Below are 25857 nucleotides of genomic sequence, written 5' to 3' on the forward strand. Positions count from 1 at the left end.
GTTTCCTGATGGGACACGATGCAGATTTTCCAGAACCATGGACAGGAGGGCACACATGCCTTCTGTACATGGTCCCCTGAGCAGGGACTGCAGGGTAGAGAAGGTGTACGAATCTTCTACCGAACGAGGGGCCTGTAGCCAGAATGTAGGAAAAAATCCTTATGAGTCAATGCAAAAATGACAAATAACTCAATTAAAAGACGGCCAAAGGATCTGAACAGACATATCTCCAAAAAAGATACACAGATGACCAATCAGCACATTAATAGATGCTGAACATCTAGTTTTCAGAAAAATGCCCATCAATCCACAGTGAGATACTATTTCACACCCACCAGGATGACTAACACTAAAAAGACAGACGATAACGAGTATTTCTGAGGATATGTTGAAATTGGACTCTTCCTTCACTGCTGGTGGGGATGTAGAGTGGGGCAGGCCTTTGGAAAACAGTCGGGCAGTTCCTAAGGAGAGCAAACAGAGGTACCATAGGATCTAGCGAATTTTGCTTCCAGTTTTCTGCGCAATAGGAATGAGACATACCTGCACACAAAAACTTGTATACAGTCCTGGCTGGATAGCTCGATGGGTTAGTATCCTTTGGAAGAGCAGAGGTTACCGGTTAGATCTCTGGTTGGGGCACAGACAGGAACAGAATGGTGTTCCTATCTCTCTCCGTCCCCCCTTCTTCTCTCTCCAAAATAAATAAATAAATAAATAAATAAATAAAAACCATGTATATAAATGTTCATAGCAGCATTATTTATAGTAGCCAAAGGTGGAAACAACTCCCAAGGGCTCATCAGCGGATAAATGGATAAACAGAATGAGGTCTGTTCAGACAGTGGAATATTCCTCAGCCATGAAAAGGAGTGGGATACTGATACATGCTGTACATGCTGTAGTCGTGGATGGATCTTGAAACTGTGATGCTGAGTGAAAGGAGCCAGACACAAAAGGTCATGTATTGAGTGATCCCACTGATAAGAAACGTCCAGAATGGCATATCCACGGAGGAAGGAGGCAGACTGGAACTGTCTACAGCTGGGGTGGGGAGTGACGACCAGGAGTGTGGGGTTTAGGTGGTGATGCCAATGTTCTGGAATTAGATAGTGGTAATGGTTGCACAACCTTGAGAAAATACTAAACCACTGAATTGTATGCTTTAAAAGGGTGAAATTTATAGTATGTGAATTATGTCTGAATTAAAAAACAAGTCCCTGAAGAAAATCCTCAGGGGGATGGTCCCCTCCCCCCACTGCCTCGTCTTCTCCCTCTAAGGTTGCCAAGTGCCAGGCTCTGTACCAGGCCGTTTCTGACCTTGATCTCACTGTGCCTCACATTGTGCTGTGGAGGTTGGACCACTCTTGGTCCCATTTCACAGACTAGGACACTGGGCTCCTGGAGGTTGAGTCACTTCTTGGGGTAACATGGCTGGTGCGTGTAGCAGAGAGGTGATTTCATCAGCACACTTTGGGGCATATCCCCACAACTGCATGCAGGGACCTGGGGTACAGCATCAGCAACCTGGCGCATAAACCATAGAGAGGTGACAGAGGGACGTGTCCCTGAGTGGGAGCAGGTGGGCTGTAGGCTCAGGCCCTGGCTGCCTGCTTGGCCTGGTGCTGCTCTTCCCATCCCCTCCTCCTCAGACCTCCCTCTGCTGTCCCTGTTCTGGTCTTTCCTACTGACTGTTTTCTGTTTGGTTTTATTACTTTTTTTTTCTTTTTTTTTATAGAGACGGAGAGTCAGAGAGAGGGATAGTTGACAAAGACAGACAGACAGGAACGGAGAGATGAGAAGCATTAATCATTAGTTTTTCATTGCATGTTGCAACACCTTAGCTGTTCATTGATTGCTTTCTCATATGTGCCTTGATCGCGGGCCTTCAGCAGACCGAGTAACCCCTTGCTCAAGCCAATGAGCTTTGGCTCCAACCAGATGAGCCTGCGCTCAAGTTGGAGACCTCGGGGTCTCGAACCTGGGTCTTCCGCATCCCAGTCCGACGCTTTCCTGTTTGGTTTTAGGAGGGAGGCATGGGAGCCCAGGAGTAGGGAATTCAGTCCCTGGGTCAGACCTGGTTCACATCCCAGCTCTTACACTTCCTGTGTGACCTTGGCTGGGTCACTCAGCCTCTCTTAGCTTTAGTTTCCTCACCTGTGAAATGGGTACCATGAGTGAATACATCTTAAGGGGTTGTGGGGCCTCAGAAGTAAAAGTGTATGGTATTCCCACAGGGCTCAGTTGCTAGTGGTCCCAATAATTGTAAATTGAACTTTTCCATCCCCTTCTCTCCATGTTCTCAGCCCATTATTGTGTCCTCAAGCTCTGGCCACCAGGAGATGGTCCCCTAGGATCTGCTCCATGGCAGGACAGACAGAACTAAAAAACCTGTGTAGAAGTGCCCCTGAGCTGGTACACATTTGCTTATGACTTTGTTGCTCAGACCAGATGCCACAGCAGACAGAAGAAACACAGATGAGCCTGAGCAGGCAGACTCCTACATACACCTCAGCACCCAGGCAGGGAGACTCACGTCCAGAAGCATGATCTAACCCCGGATGTGCTTTATATTCAGGGCCACACAGCTGTTGGGATTCATCACGCTCAGGCCTGGCATGTTCCTCTTGTGTTTTTATCTCAGTTTAAGCCTTTGTTTTTGATGCACTTTGGTGGGGAGCTGTAACACAGTGAAGTTATGAGGTGTAAGCAGAGCACTATGAACTCTTGTGTACATCTGTTTTTCTTTTTTCTTTTTTTGTATTTTTCCGAAGTGAGAAGCAGGGATTAGGCAGACAGACAGACTCCCGCATGTACCCCACCAGGATTCACCCGGCGTGCCCACCAGAGGGTGATGCTCGGTCCCTCTGGGGCATTGCTCTGCTGCAATCAGAGCCATTCTAGCGCCTGAGGTGGAGACCATGGAGCCATCCTCAGCACCCAGGCCAACTTTGCTCCAATGGAGCCTTGGCTGTGGGAGGGGAAGAGAGAGACAGAGAGGAAGGAGAGGGGGAGGGGTGGAGAAGCAGATGGGCGCTTTTCCTGTGTGCCCTGGCTGGGAATCGAACCTGGGACTTCCATATGCCAGGTTGATGCTCTACCACTGAGCCAACCGGCCAGGGCTTGTTTTTTCTTTTAGAGAGACAGACAGGAAGAGAGAGAGATAAGAAGCAGCAACTCATAACTGCAGCACTTTAGTTGCTTATTGATTGCTTTCTCATATGTGCCTTCACCAAGGAGGGCTCTAGCTGAGCCTGTGATCCCTTCCTCAAGCCAGCTACCATGGGGTCATGTCTGTGATCCCGTGCTCAAGCTGGTGAGCCTGTGTTTAAGCCAGATGAGCCCACACTCAAGCCGGTGACCTCAAGATTTCAAACCTGTGTCCTCAGCATCCCAGGTTGATGCTCTAAATCCACTGTGCCAGCACCTGGTCAGGCATGTTGTGTTTTGTTTTGTTTTTGTTTTACATTTTTTCATTGATTTGAGAGAGGGAAACATCAACTTCTTGTACCACTTAGTTCCATTTAGTTGTGCACTCACTGATTGTTTCTTGTATGTGTCCTGACCAGGGATCGAACCCGTGACCTTGGCACTGCAGGATGACACTATATCCACTGAGCCACCACATCAGGGCTCATGTTCTTGATGATGTGGTGCCCTTGGCATGTTGGCCCTGCTGTCACCTCAGCTATCACACATACACACTCGTGATCTCCCTGGGGAAGCTGACTGATGCGGGTGCTTTCGGGGAAGTTGTGCCTGGCTCCCTAAACCCCTAGACTCAGTTTCCCTTTACTGGTTCTCTGTAGACCTGGCCTGCAGTTCCTCCTGAACCACCGCCCCCTCCCCAAGGCCAGGGCATCTACTAGTAGGCTTCCTGTAGGGATTGCCTTTTCGTTTCCTCAAACGCTCTGCCTTGGGGCCACCATCATGCGATAGCTGGCTGGGCTAGTCAGTACTGCCAGATGTGCCAGATGTGGTCTCATCCCCAGCCCCTCTCAGCTGCCCCTATGCCAGGTAGGAAGGGACTGTGGAGACCCTGACTGCGTCTCAGGGGTTTGGTTTCCAGTGAAGAAGCCATTTTGGATGGAGATGCACATTTTCCTTTCTGGAACGCTGTGTAGTGGCCAGTGCCAGCAGCGAGAACCCAGCGGGCTCAGCCCGCCAAGTGCTCTGGAATGAAAACATCCCGTTTCTCCTGCCACTGTCTGGGGTGGTGCAGTGTCTGGGCTCGGGCACACCGGACTGGCCCTGCGTGCTGAGTGTCTGCGTCTCTAGCTGGCCGAGGCAGCAGGGGCGCTGCTGAAGGGAAGGCAGCTGGAAAATGCAGCTCATGTCCCTTTTCCCCGGAACACCTCGTTCTTTATGGCTTGGCAGCCATCTCTGTCAAGGAGCCCAGTGTGCCCAGCTGCTGATTCCAGGGAGGGGGCTGCGTTTGGGGGCCGAGGGGAGAGGAGCTCGCTCTCCCTGAGGAGCCCGTGCGCCCAGGCGCGGCAGAGAGAGGCGCTCCCAATTTTAGCTGTCCCGTGCTCAGAAGGCCTGGAGCCGTCCTGTGTCCTCCGGAGCCGCCCTGTGGAGGGCTAAGGCCGGCAGAGCAGCTTCTCTGAGTCAGGGTGTGGAATGAGGGCTGGGGCTCAGGGCAAGACTCACAGCACTGGGCTCCATGCCCCTACGCTCTGTAGCCCTGGCGTCAGGCTGCATCCTGCCATTGGTGTCCCCAGCAGCCGAGGGGGAGACGGGACTGCCGGCCATGTTGGACTGATGCTTCTGCCCCTGAAAAGCTGGAGGCTCTGTGCTGGTTCCCTGGCCAGGATGAGGAGAGCCCTGCCTGCCTTTTTCCTTCACTTTTCAGATTTGGAGGAAGCGCTGGGGTGAGGAGGGGGGCTGCTCGGAGCCTCAGCGTTCCCCTCTGTGGCGGGCTGGTCCAGCCCCGGCTCTGGCTGGTGTGGCGGCCTGAGTGCGGAGGGCCAGACAGTTTAGTGCAGTGCCTGGGGACCCCCTGGGTACTGGTTCTCTTCCTCCCCTTACCTTGGAAGGGAGGCCCTAACTCCCCGTGCAGGTGGCAGGGTGAGCTGGGCCCCCATCCTGGGGCCCTTCCCAGCCCCTGGGCCTCAGCCTGGTCTGTTCTGTCCTGACAGTGACTGATGTCCAAAGGCGTCCTCAGGGCTGCGCCAGGGAGAGGACACCCCACAGTTTCATCCTTGTACCTGTCTGTGGTCCCCAGGGATTCTAGGGAGTCAGCGTCACTGTGCTAGATGTTCGTGTCTTGTCCTAGTGACAGTGTAGTGATGGGACGGCAGAGCGGCGTGAGGGGGCCCCACGAAACACCCTGTAACGTGGGCACTGCCTGCCGTTCCCATACCCTGGGGCTGGGAGGCTGTGGGAGGGCGCTCACAGCGGCCTCCCTCCTAGTCTTCAAGGCCAAGACATCCCCTGCCCACCTTGCTGATTCCCTAGGCCCTGGTTTAGAGCCAGGTGGGGCTGGGGGCTTGGTCACGGAACCAGGGGGGGGGGTGTGTGTCTGGTGGGCTCTCCCTGCCCCCTCTCCCTGGCGGGCCTGTCTCCGTTCACCTCCCCAGCACATCCCCTTCACTTGTTTTTCTTCAAATCAGCTCTCTCCCATAAACTTGAATTCATTAATTTAAACGTCATCGTTTCCGGCCCTAGAAGCCAGCCTTGCTCTCCATAAATAGAAGGGAATGAAAACAGAATGCTACTAGGCTCAAACTGGCCCAGGCGCGGGGCTCCCGGCTGCCTGTCTCCAGTGTTGAAAGGGGCCATTAGTGAGGTGACGAGGTGGCAAGTGGGTGGCACTGCCTGGCCTGATGGCCAAGGGGTGGGCTGGGGTCCCCTGAGGGGCCCAGGGCCAGCACTGTGGCCATTCTTCCCTTCTGCCTGGGCCTGGCTTCCCGGGACCTTGTTTGGCGTGCCCCTTGCTGGGCTGAGGGGAACTTGTTTCTCCCTGGGACCTGTGGGGTCTCCAGAGGAAGGACAGGCGGGCTCAGCACAGTCCAGTGAGACTGTGTTTCCAGGAGCCCTGAGGGCTCTGCTTGAAGGGAGGACCCGAGGCCCTGGGCCCTGGCTGGGGCGTAGGATGCCTTCTCCGCTGCCTGCTGTCCTGTCCTGTCCTGCCAGAGGGAGGAGGCAGTTGCTGGCCTGGGAGGAGCAGGTTACATAACGTGCAGGCGGCCCCTCTGGAGCCCGTTCCCCTCAAGCCGGTTTCCAGCACAGCGGCCAGCGCTGGGGTGGGGGTGCTGGGCCGGGGCCTGGCACTCGCCCCCGCCGCTGACCACATGTGTCTGGAATGTGCAGATGTTTCCTTGGGGGCTCCGGCTGGCCCCCAGACCTCGTGCATCTGGGCTGGGGAGCTCTAGACTGGGGAGCAGGCACCCAGGCCACTCCCCTCCTTGGCAGAGAAAGAAACTTTGGCAGCTGTGGGCTGCCGGGCAGCTTCCTGGCTTGTCTGGGGGCTTGTTTCCTCAGCTCTAAAAGGGACACCAGGGAGCCACCCAGGGAACACTCCAGACTTGCTGTCACTGTGACCCTCTCCTTGACCTTCATCTCACCACCAAGGGACTCCCCTCACTTTTTTCTCCCCTCCTCAGCCTTCCCTCTCCACTGCAGGGCTTGGGATAGGAGCCAGGGCAGAGCCCTGTGTGGGGAGCAGGGGGAGCTGCCTTTATTCCTCGGATGAGGGGGCCCTCAGCACCTTCTGGGCCCCTCCAGCGTGGCGGTGGGAACAGGGGTTCCCCCCACACCCACCCTACCCTTGCTCTTGCTTGGAGCAGGAGAGATCAGAGGCAGAGGTACAGGGATCTGCCATTGGGTGCCAAACCCTGAAGACAAGGATGCCGGCCCCAGGGAGGCGAGCGGCTCTCTCCTAGAGAACGTCTGATCTGGAAGGCGGGGGGAGGTGGACCACCCGGTGTGGGGACAGACTGGGCACCCCAGTGACTGCTGAGGCGCTGTTGGGGGGAGAGAATGAGGGCCCAGTTATGTGAGATAGACCAGGGATGTTCCCTTCTCCAAACCCTTGCCTGTCTCAGAGTGGCACAGAAGACAGCCGAAGGGCTGAGCTGGGAGTGAGAGTCCCCGCTTCTGTGGGCTTCGTGTTTAGTGCTGCAGACAGTGGGGACCCTCCCAGCCCTGTCCCTGGTGCCTGGGGAGATGACATGTGCCTTGTGCTCTTGTGGGTGTGTGCCTGTCCCCATTTCACCCTTTCCCCCACCCTAGCTGGCCTGACCTCTCCAACCGTGGCATCGCTGGAAATTGATGGCTTGCGACTTGCAGGGACCTGGGAGGGTCCCACTGGCTCTGAGGGTGGGCCCTGCTTGGCCTAGGACCTCTCAGGGTGCTTTCCGGTTAGGCTGCTGCTTTCCTGCGTGCGGCTGGCTGCTGCCCTGCCAGTGTCTGCTGCTGCCCACAGCACGGGCTCCTGGAGGTGGCTCCTTGGGCCTGCTTTGTCCTGTTGACACCCCCGCCCCCCGGTCCTGTCATTCTCCCCCCAGTGTTGCAGGACTGGGGGAGAACTGAGTGTGGGGGCAGGAAGTCAGACTGATGACATCACTTGGGGGTGCAGAGGAAGCCGAGAGGCTGGAGGGGGGGATGGGGCTGGCCCATGGCCTTGGCGTTCCCCCAGAACAGTGATGGCAAGAACAGATGGAGATGTGGAAAGTGGTTGTTCAGGGCCTCGGGGATGTGGGACTGGGTGAGGACGCTACCCATGTCCCCTACCAGTGACTGCCCCCTTCAGTGACCCTCCCCCAAGACCCCTCCCATGACCTCCACTCCAGTGTTCTTTCTGCTCTTGTTTTTCCTAGTGTGCGCTGAGTACAGAGATGGGTAGTGCTGCCCACTATACCCCCTAGAAGAAAGCATGTGACCCTCCATGGCTCCCAGACCCACTTTTTTTTTTTTTTTTTTTGACAGAGACAGAGTCAGAGAGAGGGATAGCTAGGGACAGACAGGAGGGAGAGAGATGAGAAGCATCAAGTCTTTGTTGCAGCACCTTAGTTATTCATTGATTGCTTTCTCCTATGTGCCTTGACCGGGGTGCTACAGCAGAGCAAGTGACCCCTTGCTCAAGCCAGTGACCTTGGGCTTTAAGCCAGTGACCCCGCACTGAAGCCAATGACCTTAGGGTTTTTTTTTGTTTTGTTTTGTTTTTTTAAGCTGGAAACGGGGAGAGACAGTCAGACATACTCCCACATGCGCCCAACCGGGATCCACCCGGCATGCCCACCAGGGGCGACGCTCTGCCCACCAGGGGGCGATGCTCTGCCCCTTCGGGGCGTCACTCTGCCGCGACCAGAGCCACTCTAGCGCCTGGGGCAGAGGCCGAGGAGCCATCCCCAGCGCCCGGGCCATCTTTGCTCCAATGGAGCCTTGGCTGCGGGAGAGGAAGAGAGAGACAGAGAGGAAGGAGAGGGAGAGGGGGAGGGGTGGAGAAGCAAATGGGCGCTTCTCCTATGTGCCCTGGCCAGGAATCGAACCCGGGTACCCCACATGCCAGGCCGACACTCTACCGCTGAGCCAACCGACCAGGGCCGACCTTAGGGTTTTGACTCTGGGTTCTCCTTGTCCCAGTCCAGCACTCTATCCACTGCGCCACCACTTGGTCAGGCCCAGACCTACTTTTTTTTTTTTTTTTTTACAGAGACAGAGAGAAAGTCAGAGAGAGGGATAGCCAGGGACAGACAGACAGAAACGGAGAGATGAGAAGCATCAATCATTAGTTTTTTTGTTGTGCATTGCGACACCTTAGTTGTTCATTGATTGCTTTCTCATATGTGCCTTGACCACGGGCCTTCAGCAGACCGAGTAACCCCTTGCTTGAGCCAGCGACCTTGGGCTCAAGCTGGTGAGCTTTGCTCAAACCAGATGAGCCCACGCTCAAGCTGGTGACCTCAGGGTCTCGAACCTGGGTCCTCCGCATCCCAGTCCAACGCTCTATCCACTGCGCCACCGCCTGGTCAGGCCAGACCCACTTTTTTTTTTTTCTTTTACAACGACAGAGAGAGAGAGAGTCAGAGAGAGGGATAGACAGGCAGGAACGGAGAGATGAGAAGCATCAATCATTAGTTTTTCATTGCGCGTTGCAACACCTTAGTTGTTCATTGATTGCTTTCTCATATGTGCCTTGACTGAGGGCCTTCAGCAGACCGAGTGACCTCTTGCTTGAGCCAGCGACCTTGGGCTCAAGCTGGTGAGCTTTTTGCTCAAACCAGATGAGCCTGTGCTCAAGCTGGCGACCTCGGGGTCTCGAACCTGGGTCTTCCGCATCCCAGTCCGACGCTTTACCCACTGCGCCACCGCCTGGTCAGGCCAGACCCACTTTTGAGTACATATCTGGACTTACTTTATGGTAGCTGCCAAGCTGATAAGAAAAAGCCCCCCCCCCGTGTGGGAGGGAACAGGGATACCAGGCTCAGTTGGGGAGAGCAGAGGCGACCCTGCCCCAGGTCCCACACTTTGGGCATGGGCTCCTGTCCCACAGCCCTTGGAGGAAACAGACCTCTATGTACAAACACACATACCCGTTTCCAAATGGGAAACCTTGTGTCTCAGCGTCGTGGGGCACTAGCTCGGACGAGGCAGAGCTGGGATCTGACCCTGCGCCCACAGTGCCACTTCTTGGAATGGAGGAGGCCTTGCTGGCCTGCACTCCTTGACTGGCGTGGCTCCTGACTACCCTTGGTCACACCTTCACAATCTGTTCCCCTCTAAGCCTGCCCCAGGCCCCCTGTGCAGCCTGCCTGTCTGTCCCCTCTGCACTGAAGCCTCCCCATCCCATCTCTCCTACTTCACGAGCAGAACGGGTGCATAGAAGATCTAGGGTACCTGCCTGTCCTCGAGAGTGGGCTTGCTACTCTGCACCCCCTTCCAGCACTTTGCTTCTTATTTTGAACAGTTGCGGAGAGAGGGGCCAGCATTTCACGCTATTTCTCCTGCCTCTGTGTGCTAAGAGGGGGTGCCAAGCCACATCTGCTGAGGGGTGTAGGGCTCTCAAACTGTAAGTCTTGTGTCGTCTCACAGGCGAAGCGGGCAGAACCTCTGGGCCTCTCGGTGTGTGTGGCTGCTCTGGTAGACGCCATGACCGTATGCCATTCGACCTTGTGGCTGGGAGGCGGGCCTTGCCAAGTTAGGTGTGCTGGCATCCTGCCTGGTTGGGCCACCTGGTCATAGCATTGGGGGGCTACTCTGGGGTCTCCTGGTTGAAGCCACGTCCCTGTCCGTCCCAGCAGGAGCTCTGACCCCCCAGTGCCTCCCCTGCCCTGTGGAACCCTAGTCCAGTCTTGCAGAGGTTCTGACCTAGCCCATCTGACCATGTTGAGGTTCCTTCCACAGCCCCTCTGGTGGAGCACCTGGTTTTCTGGAGCACTGTGGTCTTGCTCATCTGCTGCCTGTGTCCTCCTCCTACTAAGGCTGCCCGTAGTCTGCCTCCCCATCCCTGGTAAGCGGAGGCCAACCTCCGCTGAGCTGTTTGTGTCCACATGCCATCTGTTCATCGAGCGCCTGGATGGCTACCACACTTTGCTGAGAGAGAGAGACCAGGTTCCCAGGTTACCTGACTGCACCCACAGTCTGCTTCTCACACCTCGTTAGTGGAAGCCACCAGGGGATGGGAGCCCCTCTGGGCCTGGCTCCCTACATTGGTCACTGAGAGGCCAGTGATGCCCTCTAAAAGTTCCCTAGGTGGCCCCCTGGGTATGTTGGGAGCCAGGATAGTGGGAGCAGCCTAGCTGAGACCTCGCCCCCATCATTGGTAGGTAGCCAGTATTCAAGTATTGGTTGCCAATGAGACCCCATGTGGCCAGCGGTTCTCCAGGGAGGAGCAGAGGTCAGGGGCTGGGGTGAGGGTCATTTCCTGAGCCTGGTTCCAGAGGTGGTCCCATGAGCCGGGCAGAGGGCTGTGCCCGGCATCCCAGCCTACCAAGCCCTGGGACCCTGTCCCCCCCTCAGCCCTGTGTCCTTGGGGCCTGTGTGTGGAGGCCAGCGGCCTGGGCTGGCACTCGGTGCCTTGGCTTCCAGGAGGACCTTGTTTCACAGTAGCCAGTTCCTACTGAGCTCCGGCCGTGTTCAGAGCAGGTTAGAGACAGCAGGGTCTATTCCCAAGGGTGACTGATGGGAGCTGGGCTTCAGAACACGCCTCTCCCACCCCACCCCAGGCTGCCGTGGAGCTGGGAGGGGAGGGGCTGTGGGGGAAGCGCAGGAGCTGGGGATGGGGTTTGGAGCAGGCTGTAGCTGGAGTAGGGTGAGGGAGTCTTAGTGTTTTAGGAGCTGGGCTGGCAGGTCTGGAGGAGGCATTGATGGACCTCCAGTCTCTGCATGACTGGTGGCCACTGGTGGGAAGACAGGGCTGGTGAGAGACGTTCTGAGACATCAGAGGGCAGGGGCTTGTGAGTGGGAGACCCAGACCCCATTTATTTGGAGACCATGGTGATAAGGAGGGTGGGGTGGGTCAGGTGACCGAGGTATCCACTGAATCTGGGTGGTCCACAGGTCCCCGCCCCAGGAGGTGAATGGGCAGGGTGGACTGTGACCTCTGCCTCTGGGCTGGAAGGTCAAGCGGGCTTGTTGGCTCAAGAGTGGGCTCTTGTGTCAATCTTGTCTGTGCACAGATTCCTGTAGGGTCGCAGTCTGTTTCCGGAGATGCCTGTGCTTTATGGGTCAGTGCAACCACTCCTAGAGGTGAAGTGCAGTTGAACACAGTGTCAATCCATGTTTCAACTTTTAAAAATGTTTTTATTGATTTTTTTTTTTTTTTTGGTAGAGACGGGAAAGAGAGAGAGAAGCATTCTTTATTTCACTTAGTTGTGCACCCACTTGCTGCTTCCTATATGTGCTCCGACAAGTACAGGCCCCCACGAACCCGTGACACCCTGCCATGTCCTGAGTGGGGGGACTCCAGCAGGCAGACACTGGGGATTAAACCCACACAACCTTGGTGTTTCTTGGCATTTCAGGACGATGCTCTAACGACTGGCCAGGGCCTTGCGTTTTCCTGATGGTTCTTGTGCAGTTACGCTTCTCATTGAACCTGTGTGTTACTTTGTTGACTGTGTGGGGTTTTATTGGGGTCTCGCTAACCGTGAGGTTTGATATGGGCTATCACTATCACTGTGTTACTGGGTCATCCACGAGGGCTCCCCCCACCCTGTTCCTCTGGTCTCTGTGCCCCGCTGTGTCTCAGGAGCACTCAGAGGCCTCCCCAGCTGGCAGCAGCTGGGCCCCTGGCCCTGGACTGCTGTGGTGTGTCCCAGACTCGTGTGGAGAGGGGGGTGAAGTCTGCCCTCCGTGGTGTGGGATGGTCTTGCTGGGCCAGGGAGAAGGGATCAGGTGGGGTGTGGATGGAGTCCTGAGGGGCCCCCGCTGCCCTCTGCTGCCTTGCTCAGCTCAGGTGGCTCTGCATTCCAATGCTCCACTCTGGCCCTGGGACTAGGGAGCTTGGAGGGTGGGAAGCTACAGCTTCCAGGGAGGGGCTCAGGGTCCGCTTTGCACCCTCCTGAGGGTCTCGGGCTGACCTGTGGCTGTTTTGTTCCACAGAGACGTCTCTCACAACCTGCTCCGGGCGTTGGATTTCGGGCTTCTGGCGAATCTCTCAGCACTGACAGAGTTGTGAGTGTCCCCTTTAGCTCAGCTGTGGATTCCACAGGGTGGGCAGGCAGCAGGGGCTGGTCACCATTGTGGTTACAGGGGCATTCCTTAGACCCTGCTGAATCTCCCATTTCTTTCAGGGACATAAGCAACAACAAGATTTCTACATTAGAAGAAGGAATGTTTGCTAATTTATTTAATTTAAGTGAAATGTAAGTTGCATTTTTTTTTTTTTTCCTGAAGCTGGAAATGGGGAGAGACAGTCAGACTCCCGCATGCGCCCGACCGGGATCCACCCGGCACGCCCACCAGGGGGCGACGCTCTGCCCACCAGGGGGCGATGCTCGGTCCCTCTGGGGCGTTGCTCTGTTGCTACCAGAGCCACTCTAGCACCTGGGGCAGAGGCCAAGGAGCCATCCCCAGCGCCCGGGCCAACTTTACTCCAATGGAGCCTCGCTGCGGGAGGGGAAGAGAGAGACAGAGAGGAAGGAGAGGGGGAGGGGTGGAGAAGCAGATGGGTGTCTCCTGTGTGCCCTGGCCGGGAATTGAACCTGGAACTTCTGCACGCCAGGCCGACGCTCTACCACTGAGCCAACCAGCCAGGGCCAGTTGCATTGTTTTTTATGGGTGTCCATGGCTAGGCCCATGGGCTCCCAACAACACCCTGCGCTCCTGACCTGGCCTTCAGACCTGCTTCTTAGTTTAAGGCCAGACCCTGAGGGGCCATTCGCTCGCCTCTTGGAGTTCCCCGACTCAGGTCCATGGCAGGCTGTCACGGGGGTAGTGGGAAACTGTACTTGTCGGGGGTCCTGGACCCTTCCTCAAGGCCAGGCCTGGTCCCCCACTCCTGCCCCCTGCACACCGAGCACCTGGCGCTGCCCCTCCTGTAGAAACCTGAGTGGAAACCCGTTGGAGTGTGACTGTGGTCTAGCTTGGCTGCCACGCTGGGCAGAGGAGCAGCGGATTCACGTGGTGCAGCCGGAGGCAGCCACTTGTGCGGGGCCGAGCCCTCTGGCTGGCCTGCCCCTCCTCCAAGTCCCCTTGTCTGACAGCGGCTGTGGTGAGTGCGGGTGGAGCAGGGCCAGCTGGGCCCTTCCCTACGGGGAGCCCTGCCAAGCAGGGACCCTGGAAGTGCGCAGGGGTCACCAGCTGGGGCAACAGTAGATGGGAACGTGGGGAACCTAGCTGAGACAGACCGCCTGGGTCAGGAAGGCCCTGTGGACTGGGGAGACAGTGCGGGGGAAGACCGGTGGTGGGATGGGGTGGGGTAGGGTGATCTGGGATCGAGAATGGGGGCCGAGAGGCAGCCATCTGCCCCTTCCAGGTGAGAAGTACGTCGCCTGCCTCCCTGACAACAGCTCGGGTTCCGTGGTGGTGGTGGCCTTCTCAGCTGCCCGCGAGGGTCCACTGGTGCCCGAGGCCTGCAGTGCCTTCTGCTTCTCGACCGGCCAGGGCCTCGCGGCCCTCTCAGACCAAGGCCACTGCCTGTGCGGGGCTGCCCATTCCCCCAACACCTCTGCCTGCCTGCCCTTCTGTTCCAGCCCCCCACTGCCCTCTGTCCCAGCCTGTGGGGGCCCCACCCTCCTCCAGAATGTCTTCCCTGCCTCCCCAGGGGCTTCCCTGGTGGGACCCCAAGGACCCCTGGCCTCTGGCCAGCCAGCAGCCTTCCATGTCACTGCCTTGCTGCCCATCAGCTCCATACACTGGGACTTTGGTGACAACTCCCCTGAAGTGGACACTGCTGGTCCTGCCAGCACTCATTACTATGTGCTTCCTGGGCGCCATCACGTGACTGCGGTGCTGGCCCTGGGGGCTGGCTCATCCCGGCTGGAGACAGAGGTGCAGGTGGAGGCGGTTCCTGCTGCCCTGGAGCTCCTGTGTCCAGCCTCACTGCACAATAATGAGACCCTGCAGCTTAGTATCAGAAATCGTGGTGGCTCAGGCCTTGAGGCGACCTACAGCATAGTGGCCCTGGGCGAGGAGCTGGCCCAAGGTGGGTGCCTCCCTGAGCCTCTGTCACCATTCCTGTTTCCCACCCCAGGGTCGGGGGGGGGGGGCAGAGTCCCAGATGGGCACACATTTTAATGCCCCATCTCATTCCCTGCTGGCCCCCAGTGGTACATCCCTTATGCCCCTCCGACACCGAGATCTTCCCTGGTAATGGGCACTGCTACCGCCTGGTAGCGGAGAAGGCGACCTGGGTGCAGGCACAGGAGCGGTGCCGGGCCTGGGCTGGGGCCGCCCTGGCCATGGTGGACAGTCCTGCCGTCCAGCACTTCCTGGTTTCCCGGGTCACCAGGTACCTGCCCCCACCCTGAGAGGCTGGGAGGTTGTGGAGGGGGCAGAGCTGAGGTGGTGAGGCGGAGAGGTGGAAGTGGCTAGAGAGGCCTCAGTACCTGTCGTGGCTGGCAGTGGGGAGGGTACGGAGGCCAGATCCTCCACCTCTTGCGGTTCCCCGTGTGGGAAGAGCCCAGCTGGACTGTGAAATCAGACCTTGGATATCCTCAGGGTGCAGAGGGAGAGCAAGGCCTGGAGTGGTCAAGGCCCTTTCCCAAGGTTGCCCAGTTAGCATGGCGGGCCCCAGTGCCTGGCTCTGATCTCAGCACCTCATCTCTCTTTCTGTGTCCCTGTGTCCATCCCTATCCACATGTCTGAAATGCTTGCCTCTTAGAGTTTTCCCACCTTGGTAGAGCTGTGGGGAGTAGCCCTTTGGGGGCTGATGTGTAGGGGTCTTAGTCCCCAAATGCCATACCCTGGGCCTCCTCGCAGGACGTGTGCAGATCTGATTGGGGCGGAGCCCCCTCAGCTGGGCCACGAGCCCCAGGGCATGGGCGGCTGGATGGGCACTCCTGTGGGCCTTGCTCTCTAGGTTGTGTCTTTGAGCCTTGGTTTCCCCACCTGGAGAGCGGGGGCAAAGCCCACCTGAGGGGCTGCTGTGAGAAGCTTGCCCCTAGAGTGAGGATGAATGGGGGGATGCCTGTCTTTGAGAAGACCCCTGAGTCCTTGCCATCCCATCATCTGTAGGAGCCTGGATGTGTGGATCGGCTTTTCAGCAGTGGAGGGTGCTGAGGCTGGCCCGTCACCTCGGGGCGAGGCCTTCAGCCTGGAGAGCTGCCAGAACTGGCTCCCCGGGGAGCCGCACCCTGCCACAGCGGAGCGCTGCGTGCGCCTGGGGCCCGCTGGGCAGTGTAACACGGACCTGTGCTCCGCACCACACAGCTACGTCTGTGAGCTGCGGCCTGGAGGTGCGCTGGGCGGCTGGGGGCTCTGGGGAGGGCCTTTTCCGCTGGGCCAGGACAGCTATCCCCCCAAAAAACACCTTTTTCTGGTCACCCCAGAGCTCCTCCTACACTTGGCCAGGACAGTACTGCTTACCCCCACCCCTGCCCCAGGCTCCTTAGCTGGTCAGTGTTCACTGGGTGTTTGCTAAGCACCTGTTGTTGTCCTGGGCTGAGCCCACACTGAAGGAGACGGACAAAGATGGGGGAGCTGGGGCGCTGCTGCTGGGTGGCTCAGTCCTGCCCTGGCCCCTGATACTTGCCTCTTTGGCCTGGGACCAATGCCTCACTGCACACTTGCCGCCCCAGGCCCTGTGTGGGATGCAGAGAACTTCCTTGTGGGGGCACCCAGCGGAGACCTGCAGGGACCCCTGATCCCCCTGGCACAGCAAGAGGCCCTCTCTGCCCCCCGGGAGCCTGTCGAGGTAGGCCAGCCAAGATCCTACCCCTGGGCACAGTGTGGAGATCGCTCTTATTCTGGCTGTAGTATGTCTCTTTAAAAAAAACAAGCTGGGGCCCTGGCCGGTTGGCTCAGCGGTAGAGCGTCGGCCTAGCGTGCGGAGGACCCGGGTTCGATTCCCGGCCAGGGCACACAGGAGAAGCGCCCATTTGCTTCTCCACCCCTCTGCCGCGCTTTCCTCTCTGTCTCTCTCTTCCCCTCCCGCAGCCGAGGCTCCATTGGAGCAAAGATGGCCCGGGCGCTGGGGATGGCTCCTTGGCCTCTGCCTCAGGCGCTAGAGTGGCTCTGGTCGCAATATGGCGACGCCCAGGATGGGCAGAGCATCGCCCCCTGGTGGGCAGAGCATCGCCCCTGGTGGGCGTGCCGGGTGGATCCCGGTCGGGCGCATGCGGGAGTCTGTCTGGCTGTCTCTCCCCGTTTCCAGCTTCAGAAATGAAAAAAAAAAAACAAAAAAAAAACAAGCTGGCCCTGGCCAGTTGGCTCAGTGGTAGAGCGTCGGCCCAGGGTGTGGAAGTCCTGGGTTCAATTTCTGGCCAGGGCACACAGGAGAAGCGCCCATCTGCTTCTCTACCCTTCCCCTTCTCCTCTCTCTCTCTTTGCCTCCTGCAGCCAAGGCTCCATTGGAGCAGAGTTGGGCCGGGAGCTGAGGATGGCTCCATGGCCTCTGCCTCAGGCGCTAGAATGGCTCCGGTTGCAATGGAGCAATTGCCCAGATGGGCAGAGCATTGTCCCCTAGTGGGCATGCTGGGTTTATCCTGGTTGGGCGCATGCAGGAGTCTGTGTGTCTGCCTCCCTGCTTCTAACTTCAGAAAAAAAACCCAAAAACTTTTTTGGCCCTGGCCAGTTGGCTCAACGGTAGAGCGTTGGCCCGGCATGTGGAAGTCCCAGGTTTGATTTCCAGTCTGGGAACACAGTAGAAGCACGCATTTGCTCCCCTCCCTTTTCCTCCTGCAGCCATGGCTCAAATGGTTCAAGCAAGCTAGCCCTAAGCACTGAGGATGACTCCATGGCCTCGCCTCAGGCACTAAAATAGTTCAGTTGCCAAGCAACGGAACAGGGGCTTCAGATGGGCAGAGCATCTCTCTTTTTTAATGCCCTGTGTGCCCAGTAGAGATGGTTTAGAAAACCTGTTCTTGTGTAGGGAGAAGCCCCGGTTCTGGTATCCAGGAGAGCTCTGAGCTCCTGAGCCTTTCTCTCTGTGTCTGTGGATTTAAAAACAAACAACCAACCAAGTGGGGGTCCTGCTGCTCACTGATGGTTTTGGTGTGACTTTTCCTCCCTAATGAAACGTCGGGGGCCTCATAGAGCCCCATCTCGTGGTTCCTTCCTCTCTAGGCTGGTGGAGCCTGAGGGCCCGGTCTGTGGAGCTGAGGGTGCCAATCCCCATCCCAACATCCTTGTCCCCCCTCCCACCTCACCAGGTGATGGTGTTCCCTGGGCTGAGCCTGAGCCATGAAGCCTTCCTCACCACTGCCGAATTTGGAACCCAGGAGCTTGGCCGGCCTGCCCAGATGAGGCTACAGGTGTACCGGCCCATGGGAGAAGCAGGTGGGACTCTGTCCTGGTGGTGGGAGTTAGGGGCTTGGGTAGCCTCTCTGCACTGTCATGCCTGCTGGTCCCTTGGCCACTGGACTGGTTTCCAGCCTCAGATGGACGGAGAGGGGTCCATATAGGTCCATAGAGTCACTTACTCATGCTCGGGATCCCAAGGACAGATGGGGTAGGGCTTGCCTGGGTGTGTGCGTGGGGTTCTCCTGAGTTAGTCAGCTGGCCCAGAGTTGGGCGGGGTAGGGGAGGCCAGGGGCACTTTCTGCAGGGCCTCCTGTAGTAGTGGGTGCCCCTGATGCAGCCTATTAGCAAATTAGGACCTGTGACACCCTTCCTCTCCTCGCAGCAGCCCTGGAAAACAGCAGCGAGCCTGAGAACAGGACTGAGCCAGCTGCTGAGTGCACGCCAGAGGGCCTCTGGTGCCCCAGGTCTAACATCTGCCTGCCACTGGACACCCGCTGCCACCCTCAGGCCTGTGCCAACGGGTCCACATCAGGGCTGGGGCTTCCAGGGGCCTCCTACACACTGTGGAAGGAGTTCCTCTTCTCTGTGCCTGCGGGTCCTCCGGCCCAGTACTCGGTATGTGTCACTGGCCTGGGTGCCTTCTGCCTCCCCCTTAGTCACCCAAGGTCTGGCTCTCCCCATAAACACAGATAAAATGCAGATGCTTTTGCATCATCCACTGGGTCCCCCAACCAGTCCCCTGCCTGCCTCTGGCCTTGTCAGAGCCTTTGTTCATCTCCCAGCACGAGAAGCTCCCCCCAGGATCTTTTCACTTTCTGTGCCTTCCAAGGAGGACTCTCGAAACCTCTCTTGCTTGGCTGGCTCCTTCCTGTCCTTCAAGTCTCGTCTGCAGTGTCCCTCAGAGGACCGTCCTGCCTGGGGATGCCCCACCCTTGCTGCATTCTCTCTGCCTTGTGCGTGTTCTCTTGGCCTGAGGCCGCCCTGCCTGTCCCACCACGAGTGCTGGGGGGCCGCTGGGAAGCCTTGCGGAGTGTGAGTGAGTGATGAGTGCTGAGACCCTTGTGGAGGAGCGACTCGGGGTTATGCCAGGGGGATCCTGCCCGCCTGATGGAGCTGCTGCCCAGTGCTCCTCTGCAGGCCCCTGACCAGTGGTGGCCCACTGTGGGGCCCTGACACAGCCCCACCTCCCTCTCCTGTAGGTTGCCTTCCATGTCCAGGACGGCCCCCTGCTCCCTGGTGACCTCATAGGTTTGCAGCACGATGCTGGCCTGGGCGCCCTCCTGCGCTGCACCCCGGCACTGGGCCGTTCCGGTCCTGAGGCCCCGTATCTCTCTACGGATGCCTTGGTCTGGCTGGCCTGCCTGCCCGCCGAGCTGGAGGCCAGCCCAACTGGCCAGGCCTGTGCCTTGCGGCTGCTCACGGCCACCGAGCGGGTTACCCCCCTGTTAGGCCAGTGGTCCAACCCAGGGCTGAAGCGGCCAGGCCGCTACGAGGTCCGGGCCTCTGTGGGCAACAGTGTGTCGAGGCGCAACCTGTCCTGCAGCTTCGAGGTGCTGTCCCCCGTGGTTGGACTGCGGGTCGTCCACCCCGTTCCCCACGACGGCCTCCTCTACATGTCCACCAACGGCTCTGCCCTGGTGCTCCAGGTGGACTCCGGTGCCAATGCCACGGCCACGGTGCACTGGCCTGGGGGCAACATCAGCGCGCCCTTTGAGGCCACCTGTCCCGATTTGGTGGCTGCCCTGGTGCCTGGGTGCGCCAGTGAGCCCAACAGTACCCTGTTCTCCGTGTTGGCACTGCCCAGGCTCAGTGAGGGCCAGCACGCAGTGGAGGTTGTGGTGGAGAACAGCGCCAGCCGGGCAAACCTCAGCCTGTGGGTGAAAGCGGAGGAGCCCATCTGCGGCCTCCGAGCCACGCCCAGCCCCGAGGCCCGCGTGCTGCAGGGCGTCCTGGTGGTAAGTGTGGCCAGCAAGTCTGCCCAGCTTCTTCTGAGACAAGGTGCTCATGCAGAGGGGCCCCTCCCCAGTGAGGAAGGAGCTTGGTTGGTTTCCGGGCAAGTCCTGCTAGGTGGTCATTCATTCCTAAACTGCTGAAAAGTCACTGATAGAACAGGGACTCTGAGAACATTTCTTTCCACTCTCCCATTTCAAGAAACACACATGGAACTCCGCTCACCTCTAGCCTCATCGAGCCTGGGTGTGTTTTCAAGCACTTTTTGAGGTGGGGTCTAACGCCACCTGGCCACATCTGTGCCTCTCTGGGAAGAGGCTGTCCCCAGCCTGGGGTGCCTACCCTGAACAAGGCAGCCACCAGCTTTGCACCTTTGCACAGGAGCCTTGGAAAGGGCTGTCTCTGACAGCCCTGCCATTGTACAGTGTGTCCCCTAGCTTACCCAGTCACACCTTTTCACACCCGTTCTATCAGGCAGTGCAGGGCAATGTCTAGCCATGAGGCTCTTTGAAACACATGCCTTCCCAAATGGCATTGTGCTGTCCAACTAAGGGGCCTGGGAAGGGGTGTGCAGACTCGGAGATGACGGGTGGAGAAGCCGGTGCAGAGGTCAGGATGTGACTAAGCCCAGGCTCAGTCCCCTTCCGTCTGGCTCCTTAGTGTAGGGTGGCCCTAGGACCCTCCCCTGCCCCCCCTTCTGGCTTTCCCTCTCCACAGTGCCTTCAAGCCCTGCCCCAGGAAGCCCCACAGGGAGGTGTGTCCAGGCTGGTAGACATGGGCTGAGGGCGGGGTCACTGTTGGCCAACGCTGTGTCCTTCCCTCAGAGGTATAGCCCCACGGTGGAGGCCGGGTCAGACGTGGTCTTCCGATGGACCATCGATGACAAGCAGTCGTTGACCTTCCACAATGTGGTCTTCAACGTCATCTACCAGAGTGCTGCTGTCTTCAAGCTCTCGGTGGGCAAAGGGCGCAGGCAAGGGAATGGGGTGGGCGTGCCCTTGCCTTCGATTTCTGCTTTGCTTTGCTCCCCTGACTCAGCAGGGTCAATGCAGGGTGGGGCTCTGCCCACTGCCTGAGGCCTGCTGGCAGCCAGGTCATCGCCACCTGTCTCCACAGCTGACGGCCACCAACCATGTGAGCAATGTCACTGTGAACTACAACGTCACTGTGGAGCGGATGCACAGGATGCAGGGCCTGCGGGTGTCCGCAGTGCCGCCTGTGCTGTCCCCCAACGCCACACTGGTGCTGGCGGCCGAGGTGCTGGTGGACTCGGCGGTGGAGGTGTCCTTTGTGTGAGTGCACTGGGCCCAGCAGGGAGCAGGGGCGCCTGGTTCTCCCCTAGCATTCCCTCCCCTGCCCCTCATCTGTCGGGAGGTGCTGGGGCCATAAGATCTGGGATACGGCAACGGGACTGGATGGGAAGCTGACTGAAGGGACAGGAAGGAAAGAGGGGCTGTGCTGGGCCAGTGGGCGCCCCCCAGGGAGCAGCCAGCCCCTCCCACTCATCCCCCCCAGCTGCTCACTGCCTGCCTGCTGCCCCGGCAGGTGGACCTTCGGGGATGGGGAGCAGGTGATTGGCCAGTTCAAGCCTCCATACAACGAGTCCTTCCAGGTCCCAGATCCCATGGTGGCCCAGGTGCTGGTGGAGCACAGCGCTGCTCACACCTACGCAGTCCCAGGTGAGGGCAGGCCGGCCACCCTGCTGGCCCGCTCTGGGCATGCCTTTGCCCTAGGGGCAACCCCCAGGGAGCTAGCTTGGATTGATGGCCCAGGGCCTTACTAGGGTGAAGGAGGGGTGGAGAAGGGTGGGGGGTGGACCCTGTCACTGCATCCTGTGATTTGAATATGCTGATCAGAAACTAGACCCTCCTGTCTCCTTCTTTGAGGCTTTTTTGGAAGAGAAGTGGGAGGGGGCTGTTCTTGTTTAGTTACTTTTAAAATTCCAGAAGCCTCATACAGAGAATATAAAGTCAACAGCAGGGCGTCCACCATCCTTGCTCTGTGCTGGCACTCACTCTTAACCTCTGAGTGAAGTCATCCCTAGAGACACTCTGCTCCTTGTCCCGCTTCTGCTGTAGCCCTGTGTCTTGCCCTGTTGGGAGCACCCCCCACACACCTTGCTGTGAGGACCTCCAGGGTGGGACCCAGGGGTGTTCTCCTTTCTGTTTGGCCATGGCCCTGTTCTGCCCTCCCGAGAAGCCATTGCACACAGCAGCCCTCAAGGGGTTAGGGAGGGATTGTGCTGAGCAGGCGGTGCAGTGGCCACGGGGCCATTTCACTCTGGGCCTGTCCCCCAGGTGAGTACAACTTGACCCTGCTCGTGTCTACCACCTTCGAGAACTTGACGCAGCTGGTGCCTGTGAGTGTGCGTGCCTCTCTTCCTGCCATGGCTGTGGCTGTGGACAACCCTGTCCTGGTGGCTGGCCAGCTCGTCACCTTTTCTCCGCACCCGCTGCCCTCGCCTGGGGGCATCCTGTACACGTGGGACTTTGGGGATGGCTCCCCAGCCGTGACATGTCACCAGCCAGTGGTCAACCACACATACACCTTGAAGGGCACATACCGTGTCTGCCTGGAAGTCAACAACACAGTGAGCAGCACAGTGGCATGCACTGATGTCCGTGTCTTTGAGGAACTCCGTGGCCTGAGTGTGAGTCTGAGCCCAGCTGTGGAGCAGGGCACACCTGTGGTGGTCAGTGCCACCCTGGAGTCAGGCGACAATGTCACATGGACTTTTGACATGGGGGATGGCACAGTGCTCGTGGGCCCTGAGGCCACAGTAGAGCATGTGTATTTGCGGGCTCAGAACTGCACAGTGACTGTGGGTGTGTCTAGCCCCGCCGGCCACCTAGCACAGAGCCTGCCCGTGCAGGTCTTTGTTTTAGAGGTGTTGTGGATTGATCCTGTGGCCTGCATACCTGCGCAGCCCCAGGCCCGGTTCACAGCCCACGTCACTGGGGACCCTGCCCACTATGTCTTCGATTGGACCTTTGGAGACGGCTCATCCAACACAACGGTCTGGGGAGACCCGACTGTGACGCACAACTTCACACGGAGCGGCACGTTTCCTCTGGCGCTCATTCTCTCGAGCCAAGTGAACAAGGCACATTACTTCACCAGCGTGTGTGTGGAGTCTGAGGTGGGCAACGTTACCCTGCTCCCCGAGAGGCAGTTTGTGCGGCTCGGAGAGGAGGCCCGGCTAGTGGCCCATGCCTGGCCCCCAGCCCCCTACCGCTACACCTGGGACTTTGGCACCGAGGACACCCCCTGCATCCGGGTCCCCGAAGTCACATTCACCTATTGGGATGCAGGATCCTACCTGGTGACAGTCACTGTGTCCAACAACATCTCGGCTGCCAACGACACGGCGCTCGTGGAGGTGCAGGAGCCCGTGGAGGTCACGGGCATCAGGGTCAACGGGTCCCGTGTGCTGGAGCTGCAGCAGCCCTACCTCTTCTCCACCGTGGGCCACGGACGCCCCGCCACCTACCTGTGGGAGCTGGGGGACGGCGGGCAGTGCGAGGGCCCTGCGGTCACCCACATGTACGCCAGCACAGGCCACTTCACCGTCAGAGTGGCCGGCTGGAACGAGGTGAGCCGCAGCGAGGCCCGGCTGAACGTCTCGGTACAGCGGCGCGTGCAGGGTCTCAGCGTCAACGCCAGCCGCACGGTGGTGCCCCTGAATGGCAGCGTGAGCTTCAGCACCTCGCTGGAGGCGGGCAGTGATGTGCGCTACTCTTGGGTGCTCTGTGACCGATGCACACCCATTCCTGGGGGCCCCACCATCTCCTACACCTTCCGCTCTGTGGGCACCTTCAACATCATCGTCACAGCCGAGAATGAGGTGGGCACCGCCCAGGACAGCATCTTTGTCTACGTGCTGCAGCGCATTGAGGGGCTCCAGGTGGCTGGTGGCGGCGGCAGCTGCTGTTTTCCCACCAACAGCACCCTTCAGCTGCAGGCGGTGGTCAGGGACGGTACCAACATCTCCTATGGCTGGACTGCCCAGCGGGACGGCGGCCCCACTCTGGTCGGCAGTGGCAGATCCTTCTTGCTTACTGTGCTCGAAGCTGGCACCTACCACGTCCAGCTGCGGGCCACAAACATGCTGGGCAGTGCCATGGCCAACCGCACTGTGGACTTTGTGGAGCCCATAAGGCAGCTGGCTGTGACTGCCTCCCCAAATCCGGCCTCTGTCAACGTGAGTGTCACCTTCTGTGCTGAACTGGCTGGTGGCAGTGGTGTTATTTACACCTGGTCCCTGAAGGAAGGACTGAGCTGGGAGTCCCCAGATCCATCCATGACCCACACTTTTCTCACTCCTGGCTTATACCCGGTCACAGTTACAGCCAAGAACCCGCTGGGCTTGGCCAACGCCACCATTGACTTGGCTGTGCAAGTGCCCGTGAGTGGTCTCAGCATCAGGACCGATGAGCTAGACAGCAGCTATGTGGTGACCGGCTCTGCTGTGCTCTTCCAGGGGCAGTTGACCTTGGGTACCAATGTCAGCTGGTGCTGGGCTGTTCTGGGGGGCAGCAGGCATGGCCAGCGTGTCACTGTGGTCTTCCCTGATGCTGGCGCCTTCTCTGTGCAGCTCAACGCCTCCAATGCAGTCAGTTGGGTCACAGCGACACACAATCTTACAGTGGAGGAGCCTGTTGTGGGCCTGGAACTGTGGGCCAGCAGCAAGGTGGTGGAGCCCGGGCAGTTGGTCCACTTCCAGATCTTGCTAGCTGCTGGTTCAGCCGTCAGCTTCCACCTACAGGTCAGCGGGGCTGGCCTTGAAGTGCTGCCAGGGCGTCACTTTTCCCGCAGCTTCCCGCGGGTTGGGGACTACACCTTGAGCATCCAGGCTGAGAACCACGTGAGCCGGGCACAGGCGCAGGCCCGCATCCTGGTGCTGGAGGCCGTGGGTGGGCTCCAGGTGCCCAACTGCTGTGAAGCAGGCATTGCCACAGGTACTGAGAGGAACTTCACGGCCCGGGTACAGCGGGGCTCTCGTGTCGCCTATGCCTGGTACTTCTCCTTACAGAAGGTCCAGGGGGACTCGCTGGTCATCCTATCAGGTCGTGATGTCACCTACACCCCCGTGGCTGCGGGGTTACTAGAGATCCACGTGCGTGCCTTTAACGAGCTGGGCGGTGTGAACCATACCCTAGTGGTTGAGGTCCAGGATGTTATTCAGCACGTGGGGCTGCGTAGCAGCCGCTGCTTCACCAACCATTCAGCCCGATTCGAGGCTGCCACAAGCCCCAGTCCCCGGCGCGTGGTCTACCGCTGGGACTTTGGGGACGGGACCCCAGCAGAGGGCACAGAAGATCCCTGGGCCGACCACTTCTACCTGCAGCCCGGAGACTACCAAGTGGAGGTGAATGCCTCCAACCTGGTGAGTTTCTTCGTGGCACAGGCCACAGTCACTGTCCACGTGCTGGCCTGCAGGGAGCCCAGGGTGGACGTGGCGCTGCCGCCACAGGTGCTAATGCGGCGCTCCCAGCGCAACTACTTGGAGGCCCACATCGACCTCCGTGACTGTGTCACCTACCAGACTGAGTACCGCTGGGAGGTGTACCGTGCCGCCAGCTGCCTACGGCCTGGGCGCACAGCCCGTGTGGCCCTGCCTGGTGTGGACGTGAGCCGGCCCCAGCTGGTGGTGCCTCGCCTGGTGCTGCCTGTGGGTCACTACTGCTTTGTGTTTGTGGTGTCGTTTGGGGACACACCCCTGTCACAGAGCATCCAGGCCAATGTGACAGTGGCGCCAGAGCGCTTAGTACCCATTGTTGAGGGGGGCTCGTACCGCGTGTGGTCAGATATGCAGGACCTCGTGCTGGATGGAAGCAAGTCCTACGACCCCAACCTAGAGGATGGTGACCAGACGCCCCTCAGCTTCCACTGGGCCTGTGTGGCCTCAACACAGGTCAGCTGCACGGCGGGGCCAGAGAAAGGGGGTGTCTTTCCAGCCCCCCGCAATTGTTTGCACTAATGAACCCGGGAGGGGGTCCATGTGCTGGCACAGTCCTGGTGGGCTTGATCCCAGCAGAGGGAGGGTGGTGTCCCTAGCTG

At 58.9% G+C, this 25857-nt stretch overlaps 1 protein-coding gene across 4 annotated transcripts in view; it reads left to right on the forward strand.

The window, feature by feature from the left end:
* The window catches only part of PKD1 (polycystin 1, transient receptor potential channel interacting), a 53175-nt gene that overhangs the window by 5786 nt on the left and 21532 nt on the right, over positions 1-25857 (forward strand). For 3 of the 4 annotated variants that reach the window (XM_066382877.1, XM_066382878.1, XM_066382880.1), the window contains exons 2-15: positions 12547-12618; positions 12738-12809; positions 13488-13657; positions 13922-14590; positions 14713-14896; positions 15622-15842; positions 16185-16300; positions 17757-17883; positions 18230-18462; positions 19047-19802; positions 20622-20753; positions 20914-21089; positions 21343-21476; positions 22095-25711. In XM_066382877.1, the coding sequence (XP_066238974.1) occupies positions 12547-12618; positions 12738-12809; positions 13488-13657; positions 13922-14590; positions 14713-14896; positions 15622-15842; positions 16185-16300; positions 17757-17883; positions 18230-18462; positions 19047-19802; positions 20622-20753; positions 20914-21089; positions 21343-21476; positions 22095-25711 (6679 nt within the window). The remainder of the gene's footprint in view (positions 1-12546; positions 12619-12737; positions 12810-13487; positions 13658-13921; positions 14591-14712; positions 14897-15621; positions 15843-16184; positions 16301-17756; positions 17884-18229; positions 18463-19046; positions 19803-20621; positions 20754-20913; positions 21090-21342; positions 21477-22094; positions 25712-25857) is intronic. The other variant, XM_066382879.1, reaches the window with a different exon arrangement.

This window comes from Saccopteryx leptura, chromosome 4 (assembly GCF_036850995.1).
Source record: "Saccopteryx leptura isolate mSacLep1 chromosome 4, mSacLep1_pri_phased_curated, whole genome shotgun sequence".
NCBI classification, from domain to species: domain Eukaryota; kingdom Metazoa; phylum Chordata; class Mammalia; order Chiroptera; family Emballonuridae; genus Saccopteryx; species Saccopteryx leptura.